The sequence below is a fragment of the Taurulus bubalis genome (assembly GCF_910589615.1).
Source record: "Taurulus bubalis genome assembly, chromosome: 13".
Lineage (NCBI taxonomy): Eukaryota > Metazoa > Chordata > Actinopteri > Perciformes > Cottidae > Taurulus > Taurulus bubalis.
Window position 1 is genome coordinate 11,880,865 of NC_136601.1, and position 14,250 is coordinate 11,895,114.

Here is a 14,250-nt window from a genome sequence, read left to right on the forward strand (position 1 = left end):
TCAGTGACTAAACTACCACGTTACAGCTTCCACACACACACAAACCTGGGACAGGGAATTCATCTTGGCCTGAGCATCTGCATACTGCTCCTGCAGCTGCTGTTTACCCTCCTCCATGCTGGTTAATCGAGTGCTGAACTCCTTCTCAAGGTCCTGCAGCCGAGTGCAGAGCTCCTTGGATTCAGACAACTGCTGACACACACGTCTGCGCACGCACACACACACACACACACACACACACACACACACACACAGGTTGAATGAAGATAGAGTTGACATTAAAGATAAATGGATGGTGCAGCCAAGTAGCTCTCTCTGATGCCTTGTAAAGTTAATTGGGTACCTCAGTTTGTGATCAGGGTTAAGTGTGTGAACAGGAGTGTGTGTGTGTGTGTGTGTGTTTGTGTGTGTGTGAGTACGAGTACCTGTGTTCAGCATCCAGGGCCCGAGCTCTCTGGTTGCTGTGCTCCAGGGCCAGGGTTGTGCTCTCCAGCTGCTGCCTCAGCCTCGCGGCCTCTCTCTCTCTCTGCCTCCCCTCCTTCCGTTGGCTGTCCAGCTCCGACTGACAGAGCTCTTTCTCCTGCTCCAGCCTTGACGCCTCCAGCAGCGCCTGGTCTCGCGCCCGGGCCAGAGACTCGGCCTCTAAAGTTGCCTCACGAAGCTCTGCCTCCAGCTCCTCTTCCCGACGACGAGAAGTCTCCAAACTCCGACCTTGTCGTTCCACCTCTGCCCTGAGAGTCTGAGAGGAGAGCTCTAGCTGGTCACTCTGGAAGAGAGAAAAGATGATTATTGTTATTTGATTCTTACTGGCTACTTTAAATAGTGATATTTATTATTGCCCAGAAGTAAAACTAGTTCGGTAATAATAACACAAATCAGACAGAATAGACTAGACATTGTATGACAGACATAATAATAATACCACTAACACACAAACTAACACATGCTCCAAGAGGACATTAGTCACTAAAAACCCTTTTTAGACTTTTCAAACCGAAGAATGGTTTGGACTCTCGTCGTGCTTCCTTCCTGATGTAACTTGTGGAAATTGTTTGTTAGAAATTATTGAAAGGTACCTGTGCAGTTTCTTTTCATTTTTTTTTTGTACTTATAGTAGACATGTTTTGTACAGAAGAAAGTGCTCTCAACACATTAGTTCAAATTCAAGGACACAACAAAGTGTTTGGTGAGTGACAACTAAATGTAAAGATGACAAATATATATATATATATATATATATATATATATATATACACATACAAAATATATAAAATGCCCCTTTCTAAAGTAATGTATTTAATGTAACCAAGTAAGTATCTAAAGAGATTACAGAATAATAAGATCAGCTATTAAGAATGTAATACATTTTTTTGTTACTGGGGGTTTGTGTTACATCACAAAAACTCTGCTCCCTTTAATTTGGTTTCGTACGTTTCTACATCTCTTTCCCTGCCATTCATCCAGCTCCCCTGAAGTAAAATGACATCTGCCATGGTCATGAAAATGTTTGGTGTCACAGCTGCATCATGTGTTTGTGCGCGTGTACTCTTCAACCTTGCGCTGGGTGCTGCGCAGGACGTCCATGGTGCTACGCAGTGTGTCCCTGTCTCTCTCCAGTGCGGCCCGCTCTCCCTCCAGGGTGGCGATGACCGTGGTCTGCATCCCGTGAAATGCTGCTTGGCTCCGCAAGCGGCACAGCTCTTCCTCCATAATCAGACCCTCGGAGTGAAGACCCTGAAAACATGACAGGAGGATATTGAGCTGGGGAACTATCTATTAATACAGACGCCTGTATACATCCATTTTGGACCAAAAGAATGTAGCTTATTATAGAGAAATGTAGAGTGTTCGAATGATAAACATCCAATTAAATAATTTCAATAAATTGTGAGCAAAACCTAAAGGTCATTGAATATTTGTACCAGGTTTCATGGCAATCAGTTCAATATTTGTTTTGCTATTTCCACGAAATTGTGGAAAATTAGAGCGACGCCACAAGCATGACAGGAATTCCTTTTTTAAATCAACAACTTTATAAATGCTAAAATGAATCAACCGTTGCCTCAATATTATTAAACACAATAACAAACCAAATATCCAAGATCTTAAAATAAATATATAACATACCTATTAGCACATGTTCTTCCACCCATACATCTACCCACCAAAACCCATTCCCCCATCTATCTATCCATCCATCCGTACCTCTATCTGTCTGCGGGCATCTCCCAGATTCTCGGCAGCTTTCTTTAGACGCTGCAGCTCGGCCTCCAGGACCACCAGCCTCTGCTCAGCCTCCCAGGTTTTCTTGCTCTGCTCCCCTAGCTTGGAGCGCAGTCCCTGGGCCACGATCGCCTGTCGGTCAGCCTCCTCATGGGCCTCCTCGAGCCGGTTTGTCAGAAGCTCCACATCAGCACCAGACAGGGAACAAACAGCCTGGTCTGCAGCTGTGGTCTCTGTATAATCTTCTACACTTTGTGGGTGATTTTGGATTTCTGAGATTGTTGCCATAGGAGTCTGTTCTTTCTTTATTTGTATTTCTTTCTCCTTCTCTTTCTGTCCTCCCTCAGCCTCTCCTCTTCTTTTGGACTCGACCTCCTCATCGCATAGTTCTTCTTTTTCTCCTTCAATATGGAGAATCTCTTCCCCAACTCCTGCTTCCCTCTGGGTTACAATGTTTTCTCCTCTTCTCTCTCTCATCCCCATCATCCTCACCCTTCCTTCACCCTCTCCTCTGCAGGATTCAGAGCCCTGGACTCCTCTCTCCACCTTCTCCTCCTCCTTTCTGTCTGACTTCTTCACTCCTTCCTCCTTCCTCTCGTCTTCTATTTGTTGCAGTTTGGTCACCAGCTGTTCAAGGCGCTGCATCAAAGTGGCATTTTCATTCTTCAAGTTTTGAAACTGAAAGTAAATAAGAGTTTATAATGGAAGTGAGATCTCCTACATTTGTTGTACTCCTCCCATGTATTGAACATGACTGAACTTGAATGCATTGTGGGTAAAAAGGATGAAACCACCTCTTGTTCTTACTGGAAAAGCATCCAGGTTACATACAAGGAAGTAAAAAAAGAAGAAATCCAAAATCCAAAAAGCAACAGGAATATTAGTGATTGATTTAAATATTTTTTTTTGGTTTGTTTGGTTGTGAACATTGAATACAAAGGCACAACTCTACAAACAGCCATATAAAATTCAGTCCAGCAGCCTGAAACAGATGACAGGCAGCAGCCATTAAAAATAATTAAAAATCCAGAGAAAATATGTAATAAAATGTAAAAAAAAAAAAAGATGTTTATAGTATTTGTATATTTTAACAGCTGCACTGCTAGCAAAAGGGATTTGTTGTTGTTTTATTGATCTGTTGATTCATCTATTTTACAATTCAATACAGCTGACGCAGCTGCTGAAGATGTTTGTGTTCGAGTTATATCCAATGATCACACTCATATCATTTTTATGGAAAAGTACAGTCACTGAGTTTCTCTATCATACTCTGTGTGACATTTATAGGCCTGCAATCATTTAATGTATTGATTATTGACATATCATTTGATCTTTTCATCTTTATGTTTCAACATATTAACAGATGTCAATCACAGGGTTATCAGAGTCAACGGAAAAAGTATATGAAACAGTGAAAGTAGTAAACAATTTAAAATATATTGATAACACAAAATAAGATTAACATTGCATGGATTGGTCAAAAACTGATTACATGTGGAAATACTTTATTTCTCGTGGAAAGCAACTGAAATTCAGATTCCTTCAATATAGTTTCGGTGCTGTCATTTTTTAAATTTTTTTTTATGTATTTGTATTGTCTCAGTGTGTGCATGTCCATGTGTACATCCATGCATAAATGTGTATTTGTGATATACACATGTCTGACAAAGTAGTCTCCCAGAAACTATTTCAGTCAGGTTTCTGTTAAATTCAGATCTATAGCTACTTTTATTTCCCTTTAATCTCACCTCTTTGAGTGTGCTCTGATGCTCTGTCTCCAGGCAAGCCAGCTCATCTTTTGCATCTGGAGAATCAGCCTGAAGCAAAAGAAGATAAATGTTTAACGCCTCCATTTGTTGCTTCTTGCTTTTCCTGTTTCATTTACTCAGATAGCGCCGAGCTTCATGTGTGACTTTAGTGATGCCTGGTTGACTTGAAAAGTGGGACTACTAGTTATTTAATCAAGGATTCTTGCCTGAAATGGTTCGTTCTAGACACAATGAACATATCAATTATAAAGCACATTACAGACATGTTAAAGCTCTATTATGTACTTTACGTAGCATGGAGTACCGGTAAACTTGTATTGTTTATCACCCTCAAACCCCTGAACCCTGACCTCCTGCTGGGCCTGCAGCTCCTCCAGTCGTCTCCTCAGCTCTGCGTTTTCCTGCTCTGCTCCCAGCAGCATCACCGTCGAAGCCTCACCCACCTCCACGCTCAGCGACTTCTGATCTGAGAGAAAGGGAGAAAGAAATAAACAATAAAGCAGGAGAAAGATTACAAAGGCGGAGGGCGAGAAGAAGAAAAACTGAAATGGAGGAAAAGAGGAATGGACATATGAAGAGATTCCCTTGATTATTGTTGATTGATAACCTGTGGGCCGGTATTACCGCAACATATTTTCTGTTATCAGTTAATTAAAATGTCTTAAATGACAAGGTGCGAAGAGGCAGGCGCTCTGACCAATCAGGTTGCTTAGCTCTTCGTCAGAGTCCAGTTCTGATTGGAGGAAACGTCTGTGAACCGCAGCGACCGAAGCTGGAACGCTGCTGCTGCTGCTGTGCCTCAGGTCCGCCTCAAGGCTCATGTTCATCTCCAGCAGCTCATCAACCCGCTGCCTCTCGGTGTCCCGCTCCTACACCCACCCACCCACCCACACACACACACACACACACACACACACACACACACACACACACACACACACACACACACACACACACACACACACACACATTCATTATGAAGCTTCTCCTTTGCCATACAAGTACATGTGCAAACATCGGCCAAAATTTTGAGAAGGGCTGGCATTTCTTCATATATTATTGCACACGTGTATACGCACACGAATACAGCCAGTAACATGTGTATTTAGACAAAATATACACAAAACACAGATTACACCAACCGCTTCCACGTCTATGATTCTATGACGCAGCAGAAGATTGTCCCTCTCCAGCTCCCTTATTGAGGAGCAGCGCGCTCGAGCGTCGGCTAGCTGTTCTTCCTGAAGAACTTTGGTCTCCTGCAGTGCTGCACACAGCTGCTGCTGCTCCTGCAGAGGGCGCCGAGCCCAGACAGACAGGAAGCATGAGACTGAATGTAGTGATATAAGCATGATATGCTATATATAGTGAGGTCGTCATGTCAGTCAGACCATAGCCAGGTAGACATCCAGACCAAACATTTGCTGAGAGAATCAACTCTATGTGTCCTTTGCTGCTTTAGTCTTCAGAGATCATCTTTGATCCACATGTTTGCCTTTTTAGTGGCAGCTGAGGGCAATTTGTTTTTTCACCATAATTTCAAGCAGTTATAATAATTCTTTCTCAGGAAACCCAGAAACATTCCTTCAACAGAGTCAGACAGGACAAAAAAACACAAGCAATTAGACGATCAGACAGTTTGACCAGTTTAAAGACTTGACTTAGTCGTTAAACTTTGCCCCCGCTGTCTTCTTAGCGTTATTCAACCTGGTGAGTAATATGTTAAGATGTTAATATTACCAATAGGAATGGTGACCGCAAAGATGCAAATAAACCCAAGATGTAATAAAAACTAAATTACTCTGGAAGTGCTCTTTGTCAATGAAGAAGCCTCAGGCTGTATATCCTGATGACATCACACAATATAATCTCATTCTCTAGCTTTGAGCTTCAGAATTGTTCATATTCACTCTTGATTGAAATGCTCAGGGTCGTCGATGGAATATATGACTTTTGCGATAAAGTGGTATTTCTTTAAAAAAAGAAGTACTTACTCAGAGGGAGTTAAAAGGTGATCTTCTTGAAGTGACCTCCGCTTGTAATGTTTATATGAGGTCATGGAAGTGTGTGTATGTTTGTACAAAGTAATTGTGAGTATGTTTGATTTTGTTCTGTGTGAAAGATTCAAATATGTAACTTACTGCCAAAGCAATTTAAATGTATTTCATGGTGTAAATGTTGCCACACTGCTTGTTTTCTTATTCAGAAGTATGTGTAGTGAGCTGGGTGTGTGTATGCGTGCGTGCATGCGTGTGTGTGTGTGTGTGTGTGTGTGTGTGTACCTTCAGCTGAGTGCGTGTGAGCTCCAGGCTGCGCAATCTGTGTTTACAGCTCTGGAGCTCAGTCTGGAGCTGCTCAGTCCGTGCAGCTCGCTCTCGGGCGCAGTCCAACTCATCCCGCAGTGCGCGCATGCCCCTCACCTCACCCTGCAGAGAACGGTTCTACAGACAGACAGACAGTCAGACACACACACCACAGGGGATGAGGTCAAAAAAGCTTGTAAACAGATCTAAGATGTGGAGTTAACAAACGTTGACAAAGTCTGATACAGGAAGAAGGAAAGGTGTATGTGTATACAGTACTCATGGGTATGCAATTTCAGGTTTTAAATGAATATTAGGACTAGGTTTAGATTATGGTAAGAGCTACGCAGTATCGGACAAAATATTCAAGTAATTCTTAAAGAAGATATGCTAAATATTCACAGCCATTGCCAAACTGGTTCAGCTTTATGTGTGATAGTCTTTCTCTATTTCCAAAGCATATTTCTATTTCTCTCTTTCTCTTTGACAGATGAATAACCAAATCAGAGCACCGGTTTCAGTCTGTACCTCTTTCTGAAGTTTCTTGAGCTGTTCCTCCATGGTTTGAATCTCCAGGTTGTAATCCAATATCTGATCACCTTTATCTTCCCTAAAAAACAAGTCAAACAATGCTATTAAACTATTTTTCAAAACGGTATTTTGTTGATGTTTTTCTGTGATACATTGGCTGATAAATAAATTAGAGGAGAGAACATTATGTTTGCTAGAAATGGTTTGAAAAAAAAAAAAAAAATTATAATTGGCCAATAGTGACCTTTGTGATATATTCAAAGCAGTGAGTGCCTGATTTGTATCTTACTCGCTGCTAAGTAATAACTCACAGTTTTTTCATTTCCACATTTTTCAAGTTGACCTTTATAACAACTTTTATAAAGGTTCTCTTGACTTTTTTTTAATCACACACACACACACACACACACACACACACACACACACACACACACACACACACACACACACACAGACACTCACAGTTGTTGTTTAAGACGGCGGAGTTTGGCCTTGCTGTCTGCCAGCTGGAGAGCCAGACCTTGGGGTGGCTCCTTGCTGTGACCACCCAGGGGCGCCGTGGGTGAGTCAGACCGGGCCTCTCGCTCACGACACAGCTCCGCTATCCTCTGTGAGAGAGAGGGCGACAGAGAAGTGGCAAGAAAAGAAAAGAGGTTTTGGAGAGAGAATGAGACATGCAAGATAAAATATGGGAGATATATACATCAACTACAAATTACTCAAATTAATTTGTGTTGCATACTCAAAAAGTGTGTAATAGTGTCAATGTTCATTTTGAACTGACTGTCATTACAGTGTTTATACACCTTTCTAAAAAAGAATATGTAAAATTACTTTGGTTTGTTCACTGACGAAGAGCTTTGTTTTATATGTATACACACCGGGGGTATTTGAGTCGGTGGGAATTATTTGATCAAAATTGAATATCTTATGTTGCTCGGATCCATTTTCAAGGTTAAAGTTTTAGAAGAGTATTAATTGTTGAAAACAGAGATAATCTCTTTAATAATGACTTTTAATCCCACAAAAGCTGGTAAAAGTCTTCAGTCTGTGGATTTGAGAATGTAGAACGGAGTAAAATTAAGAAAACAAACGCATATACAGATGAGTAATTATTTAGGTCCAGGACTTCCCGTTTTAGCAACAAAAAGGTGATTATTTTTTGTTATTTGCATGGAACACAAAGCTAATCATGTCAGCCTCAAATTCCCCAGTATACTCTTTTATACTAATCTATCCTGCAGCCATTGAGATACTATTTTTAATATCAGATTGTTGTTTTATTGCTAAAAGGCAAAATTGATACAACTGTGAGTAGTAAATAATAACTAGACATTGAAAAGAAGATCTGAGCGCTATGAGATCTGAAATGTTGATCAAATACTGTATGCGACACAAATGAATCCCTGATGAAACAAATACTTACTTATGCACGTCGTAATTTGCAGTTAAGTTAATACCTTCATAAAAATAACACAATGTTCTTACATACCATATTGGTTTTATGGAAAATACTACACTTGTCTCATTAAAAACTGTCAAACTTTTTTTAAAATTTAAATATGAAGCTACCAGCAGCAGCTAGCGCATAGATTGGAAACAGTAGGGGAACACAGCTCGTCCCAAACACAGCTCTCTCCAAAAAGGTAAACAAGCAGTTTACCAGCCCCTCAAAAAGTGCTGGTAGATTGTGTTACCTTTGGAGAGTCAGGCTAACCGTTCCCTCCTGCTCCAGTCTTTATGCTAAGCTAAGCTAACCGGCTGTTGGCTGTGGTTTTATCTTTACCGTACAGACATGAGGGTGGTATCAATCTTCTCATCTAACTCTCGGCAAGAAAGCACATTCTCAATAATGTCAAACTATTCCTGTGTTTGTGCGTGTGTATACCTCCGGGTGTGTGTCTCTCTGTGCCAGCAGGTTTTGGATCTGTTTGGCCATAGAGGTGAACACCAGCTGAAAGTCTGCACCTTCAACCTCTACCAGCTCCTCCCATCTCAGCGGCAGCACCATGCGAGGATCCTGAGTAACCTGCAGCAAGTACAGTTCCTCAGGTCACATGATGAGATCAATGTGAGTCTGGGAAACATGACACAAAAAAAATGGCAACTGGGGACAAACAATCCAGGCAGTGTGAAGGCTGTGTGAATACCAAGCAGAGATGCATCTGTTTAAAAGGGAAAAAAAAACTATTTCCCACATTTAAATGAGAATGTAACTGTTAGGGAAGCGTGTCCAAAAGTGCTTGACTAATGCATGCAAAACTAATGATTACGTAGACAGGTTTGAAATGTCCTCGGGTGGAAGGCATATGAACAGCAAGCAGGGGGTGCATCCATCCACGCAGGAAGAGCACCTCTCCCGTCTATGATTTATGAGGCTGAGAAACCTGGCACAAAAAGGGCTGCTGGGCAACATGCTGTTACTGTAATTCAGACACGCTGATATGCAACATGCTGTTTTTGTAATGCTGGCAATTATTTACGGGGGGTATTTTTAAAAGAGTACAACTTGGCATTTAGGCAGTATTGGAGAGGACGGCGGAGAATGACAGTAAGAAGATGAAGGAGAGAGTATGATGTGACAAAGGTGGAGAGATAGAGGATCCATCCTACGGTGGCAGCAAGGGGCACCCAGAGGTCTTTTTAAGGCTGCCAGAAGAATAACAAGTAACTCATTTTTACACTCACTTGAAGCGCGAAGCAGAAGGTGTATTAGTTTCACTCTCGCTGCCTCCAGGCTAGACAGTGGAAAGATTCTTTGCTCAATTTTATTTTGGGACAAAAATCCTCATGGAGGTCCTCTGGATAATATCTCCTCATAATAACGGTCAGTTGCGGAATGCGTTATACAGTTTTTTGGGGGGGGATATATGATTTGATTAATTGTGCACTTGAACCAACCTGCTGTATACAGCTGGCAATGGCTGCCTGGGTCTCAATGTCCAGAGACTGGATCTGCTGAATGAACGCCTCCTTCTCCTCACACTGCAGACACAGAGGGATGACATTGAGTCAGAGGTGTGTGTGTGTGTGTGTGTGTGTGTGTGTGTGTGTGTGTGTGTGTGTGTGTGTGTGTGTGTGTGTGTGTCTAGAGTTGAAACAATTAGTCAATTTAAAGAAAATTAATCTGCATTTATTTTAATACTAATATATTCGGTCTTGAAGTAAAAAATGTGAGATCACCTTAGTTATTAGAATTATTTTTTGGGGACATAGGATAATCCATCCAATAATTATTTTACTCTTCATCAAAAGATGCAATTAACAAACAAAACAATTAAAACCAAAATAACTGGTCCGTCCAGGTTGAGTAGCACAATACGGGTCATTATCAACCTTCAAAAAACGTGATGTCATGTGAGTGTGTGATCACCTGCACAGCACATCCGAGTAAGAGCAGAAGCAGTCGCCTGAGCTCTTCCACTGCTGCCTCTGAGGACACCGAAATAACTGTCATCATCATTATCATCATCATCGTATCATCATCATCTCCACCCTCCCCCAACACCATCCCCCATTAACACCTTAATGTGTCTCGCGGATAGCAGAGATATGGTCTGGTATATAAAGTATAATTACTTTCTTTCCGCTAAAAGGAATGTCACTGATAGGATTGTGTGGTTATCTTGTACCTGTTATGGGGTCCTGCCCCAGAATGGCAATGTTTGGGAGAGGCATCAATATCAACTGTTGCAGGTCCTCCTGATGAGCAGAATAAGTGTGAAGAGTTAAAAAAAAAAAATAAAACGAAAGAGTTCGGCCGGCCCGTCCTGTCTGTCTGCCCACAGTGAGCCTAGATAAACAACAACAGAAAGACTTTCCACCAGCCTCCTTTAGTTTGTGGTGTAAACAAAGAGCTGATATCTGATGAGAATTACTTTTCTTCTTTCCAGGTCAAGGAGTATTTATATTAGATTTGATATTTTTCAGTAAAGCTCATTCTCAGTATTCTCTAGACGTAAGAGATATGATGATTAAATAACACTCTTGTAACAAAATTCCTGATTTTATTGTCCCCCTTGTGGTTAAGGGATATGCATAATATGGGTAATGTGACAGCAATGCCGACACGGCACATTAACAATGTACAGAGCACAAACAGAACCCATTACCAGCTACAAACCAACGATTACTGCAACTAACAGATGATTTACTAGAGCCTGACCGATACATTATGGCTTTTATTACTGGATTATTTTAGCTGGTCACAGATGTATCAGTAGTGAGTCTGTTAGCTGATAACTATTGCAGAAGAGAAATGCCAACAGCATGATGAAATTTAGTAAGTTTGTCTGCCACAGAGGTTATTGTAAAACTGTAAAATGTCCAACTCAGAATACATCTTGGTCACAATTATTTAATAATTAAATGTGTCACTTAGACACAGTATCATCTCTTGAATCTGGATGTTTCTATGGTGCTGTGCTACAAAGCATGTACAATGTAGAAAGAGTAAAGGTTGTGATTCAGGACTCGCAGAAGGCCCACCAACACTGTGATCAGCTTGTTTTAGCGAGTTGTATTTCCTGCTTCAAGATTTTGGACAAATCCCCTGGCACATTCTAAATTACGTTTATTCAAGCTGGATGGCAGACGCCACTAACTTCCCTGGTTCCAGAAATCTGGCTTTTCTGGCAGCAAATACAAGTATTTGTCATGTGGACCTGCTTTGCTTTCTCCTCCTCCTACATTGCCATCTCATGCAATCAGACAGATGACTTTGCTCATAAAAATTCAGCAAAGTCATCTGACTGATACTTTATTACTTTTCTTGCTAGATCCTCGAACAATTTCTCTGTTAATTAAAAATGTTTCTGTGAAAGAGGCACATTCTGATGTTGGCTAGCTCTTCTCCCAACTGCTCTGAAAGCCTGTTTACATCCTCCTGCGATCCATCGGAGAGAAATCTCCAGAAGAAAGTCACAATTACAGCTCTCTCTTATTGTAATTTATAAACTGTATACAGTGAGAAAGTCAATGTAGCAAGAGGCAGGCACTTCTTCTGCAACTCTATCATGTGTGAGTTTGGCATTAGAAGCCATGTGCAGCCTAGCGGAGGTTTGTGCTCCTTCAGGGCATGTAGGATATTATCCACTGCAGCTCTGTTGGTCATTGCTCATGGTTCACAATGCCAAACAGACTTCTGCAAGAGATTAACCAGAACAGAAATCATATAGAAGCTACTTGTTGTTATTGTTATTGTTATTGGCATGATAACGTCCTTGCATCACACAGCCAAAATACTTAATGGGTGTTTGCTTAAACTTATCCCACACCATATTTTATACATCATCATTTGGTGCAGTTATACAACCTGCCGAGATTAACAATATGTACTTGTCGTTGTTATCTGTCTCTTTCCAGGCAAAGTTTCTCTCAAGGTTAATTCATTTTTTCTGTGGCATCATAGTAAGAAATAGGAAATTAGTCTTTATCCCTCAGTGAGTCTATCTCAGAAAATAATCTACTGTTGAATAAAGTAGTCCTGAATTTGGAATAACATTTGTCATCAAGCGGCTGGCTGCAGCGCTGAAGAGAATTACAATCCATCTGGAACATTATCTTCCAAATTCCATCTTTCTATCAATAATTCAACTTTATGTTGTTTGGATTGGTGTTGGTTTGGATTTTCAGTGCTTCTGTTGGCTGTCTCTGTTTTCCTTTATCTTTTCTTTTCCTTTATTCACATGTGCAAAACAGATTTCATCTCATTTTTATGTTAATTCAAAAATAATTTATTGGATGTTCAGTAGCCATAGAATTACTCTGTTTTCTGAGGACAGAGATCTTTAAATGTAGAGGCTCAATAAATTAGAAGGCAAGAGAAATTCACATTTAGATTCCCATTAACACATAGATGAATATTAAGTGTCACCATTCAGAGACATGGATTGGAATACAATACAATGCAATAGAATACCGTATAATGGGACACACAGAATATAATGATAGAACCAATCACAACAGAACAAACCACAGCACAACATTGTATAAACAAACTGGATGGGATTGGATAAAAATACAACAAAAAAGAATAAAGAGAATAGGATATGAATAGAACAGAAAAATAATGGAATATAATGGAGGAAATAGAATAGAAAAGAATGGCATAGAACAAACAGGATAAAATGGAATATAAATAGAATAGAACAGAACATACAGACTACAACAAATAGAATACAACCTAATAGAATATAACAAACAGAATATAATAGAACAACAGAATAAAATATAACAGAACATAAATAATAGAAGTGAATAGAATAGAACAACAAAATAGGACAAACAGGGCAGTATAGAATATAATTGAATTGAAAAGAATGGAATTAACCAAACAGGATGGTATAGAATAGAACCAATAGAATGGAATCGAGTGAGAAGAGAAGCTGACAAACAACAGAGCATAATAAAACAGAACAGGATACACAAATGATAGATAGAATAGAACAAAGAGATCAGAGTACAATAATAAGTGCCACATAGTGTTTTTAAATGACAGATGCCAGTATTATCTACACAACAGCTCACTACTTGTATTATCATTTATTATATTAAAGAAGATGAGGTCACAACCGAAAAAATGAAGTCCTACCAGGCTGCAGACTATTGCTGTGGCTTACAGTCACCACACTCGTATCATTGTATCTCCCTCTCTCTTACACACAACCACAAACACACTTAAACACGCACAAAGCAAAAAGACGTTTAAAAAAAAAGGCAGCAAGAAATAAAACCATGACCAATGTGGAACTTAACGTCCACAGAGACAGTGGAGCCGATTCTAAAGTGCACAAGGTGAAATTGTGGTGTAACGCCGACTGATATGAGCTTCCCAATTAATGCTGCCGTCTTGGGCTGCTCTGAGCTTTCAAGGGGCATTAGTGATTCACTGGAAATTAGGAAGTGAAACCTTGTAGACTTGAGTTTTTTTTTATATATTGTGTGACAAGTTAGCAGCGCATGTTCAGTCCCCCTGACTAGTGCTTGGGGAGGTTTTCTTTTGCTGAGAACAGAAGCCTTTGAATCATCCTCCAAGGAAAGAATTGTGTCATTTCCTCCATGGCTACAGGCGCCTACAACGCACATTATGAAATACACAATACTGCTATTTGGTTTTTATTCACTTTCTTTCCTCAAGCCCCGAACCACGACTGCACCTAAAATATTCAGCTTCCCACTCCTTCATTTTTTCTCACCCCATTTGCCCGATATTAAGCAGTGACACGTCTACTGAGGATGGAAATGTTCTGTGTTTTATCTCTTTCTCTTTTGTGCAAATGATGCGTCACCCCCTGCATAGACTTCAAACTTACAATATCCTAGAGCCAAATGTTCGTGTGTTGAGACTGATAGTTAAGCTTCATTATGGCCTCTTGTTTTTACTACCTTACAGCGAGACAACTGCTTATCCAGCCCTCCTCCTT

At 40.4% G+C, this 14,250-nt stretch overlaps 1 protein-coding gene across 1 annotated transcript in view; it reads right to left on the reverse strand.

Annotated features, from left to right (window-relative positions):
* Positions 1-14,250, reverse strand: part of ccdc88b (coiled-coil domain containing 88B) — a 36,588-nt gene that overhangs the window by 18,846 nt on the left and 3,492 nt on the right. Inside the window, exons 4-18 of the mRNA XM_079229214.1 lie at positions 10,459-10,528; positions 10,200-10,258; positions 9,728-9,811; positions 8,715-8,855; positions 7,289-7,434; positions 6,824-6,905; positions 6,275-6,433; positions 5,135-5,281; positions 4,690-4,861; positions 4,343-4,458; positions 3,972-4,040; positions 2,206-2,901; positions 1,555-1,734; positions 426-766; positions 46-205 (exon numbers count right to left, since the gene is read on the reverse strand). Of these exons, the coding sequence (XP_079085340.1) occupies positions 46-205; positions 426-766; positions 1,555-1,734; positions 2,206-2,901; positions 3,972-4,040; positions 4,343-4,458; positions 4,690-4,861; positions 5,135-5,281; positions 6,275-6,433; positions 6,824-6,905; positions 7,289-7,434; positions 8,715-8,855; positions 9,728-9,811; positions 10,200-10,258; positions 10,459-10,528 (2,622 nt within the window). The remainder of the gene's footprint in view (positions 1-45; positions 206-425; positions 767-1,554; positions 1,735-2,205; positions 2,902-3,971; positions 4,041-4,342; positions 4,459-4,689; positions 4,862-5,134; positions 5,282-6,274; positions 6,434-6,823; positions 6,906-7,288; positions 7,435-8,714; positions 8,856-9,727; positions 9,812-10,199; positions 10,259-10,458; positions 10,529-14,250) is intronic.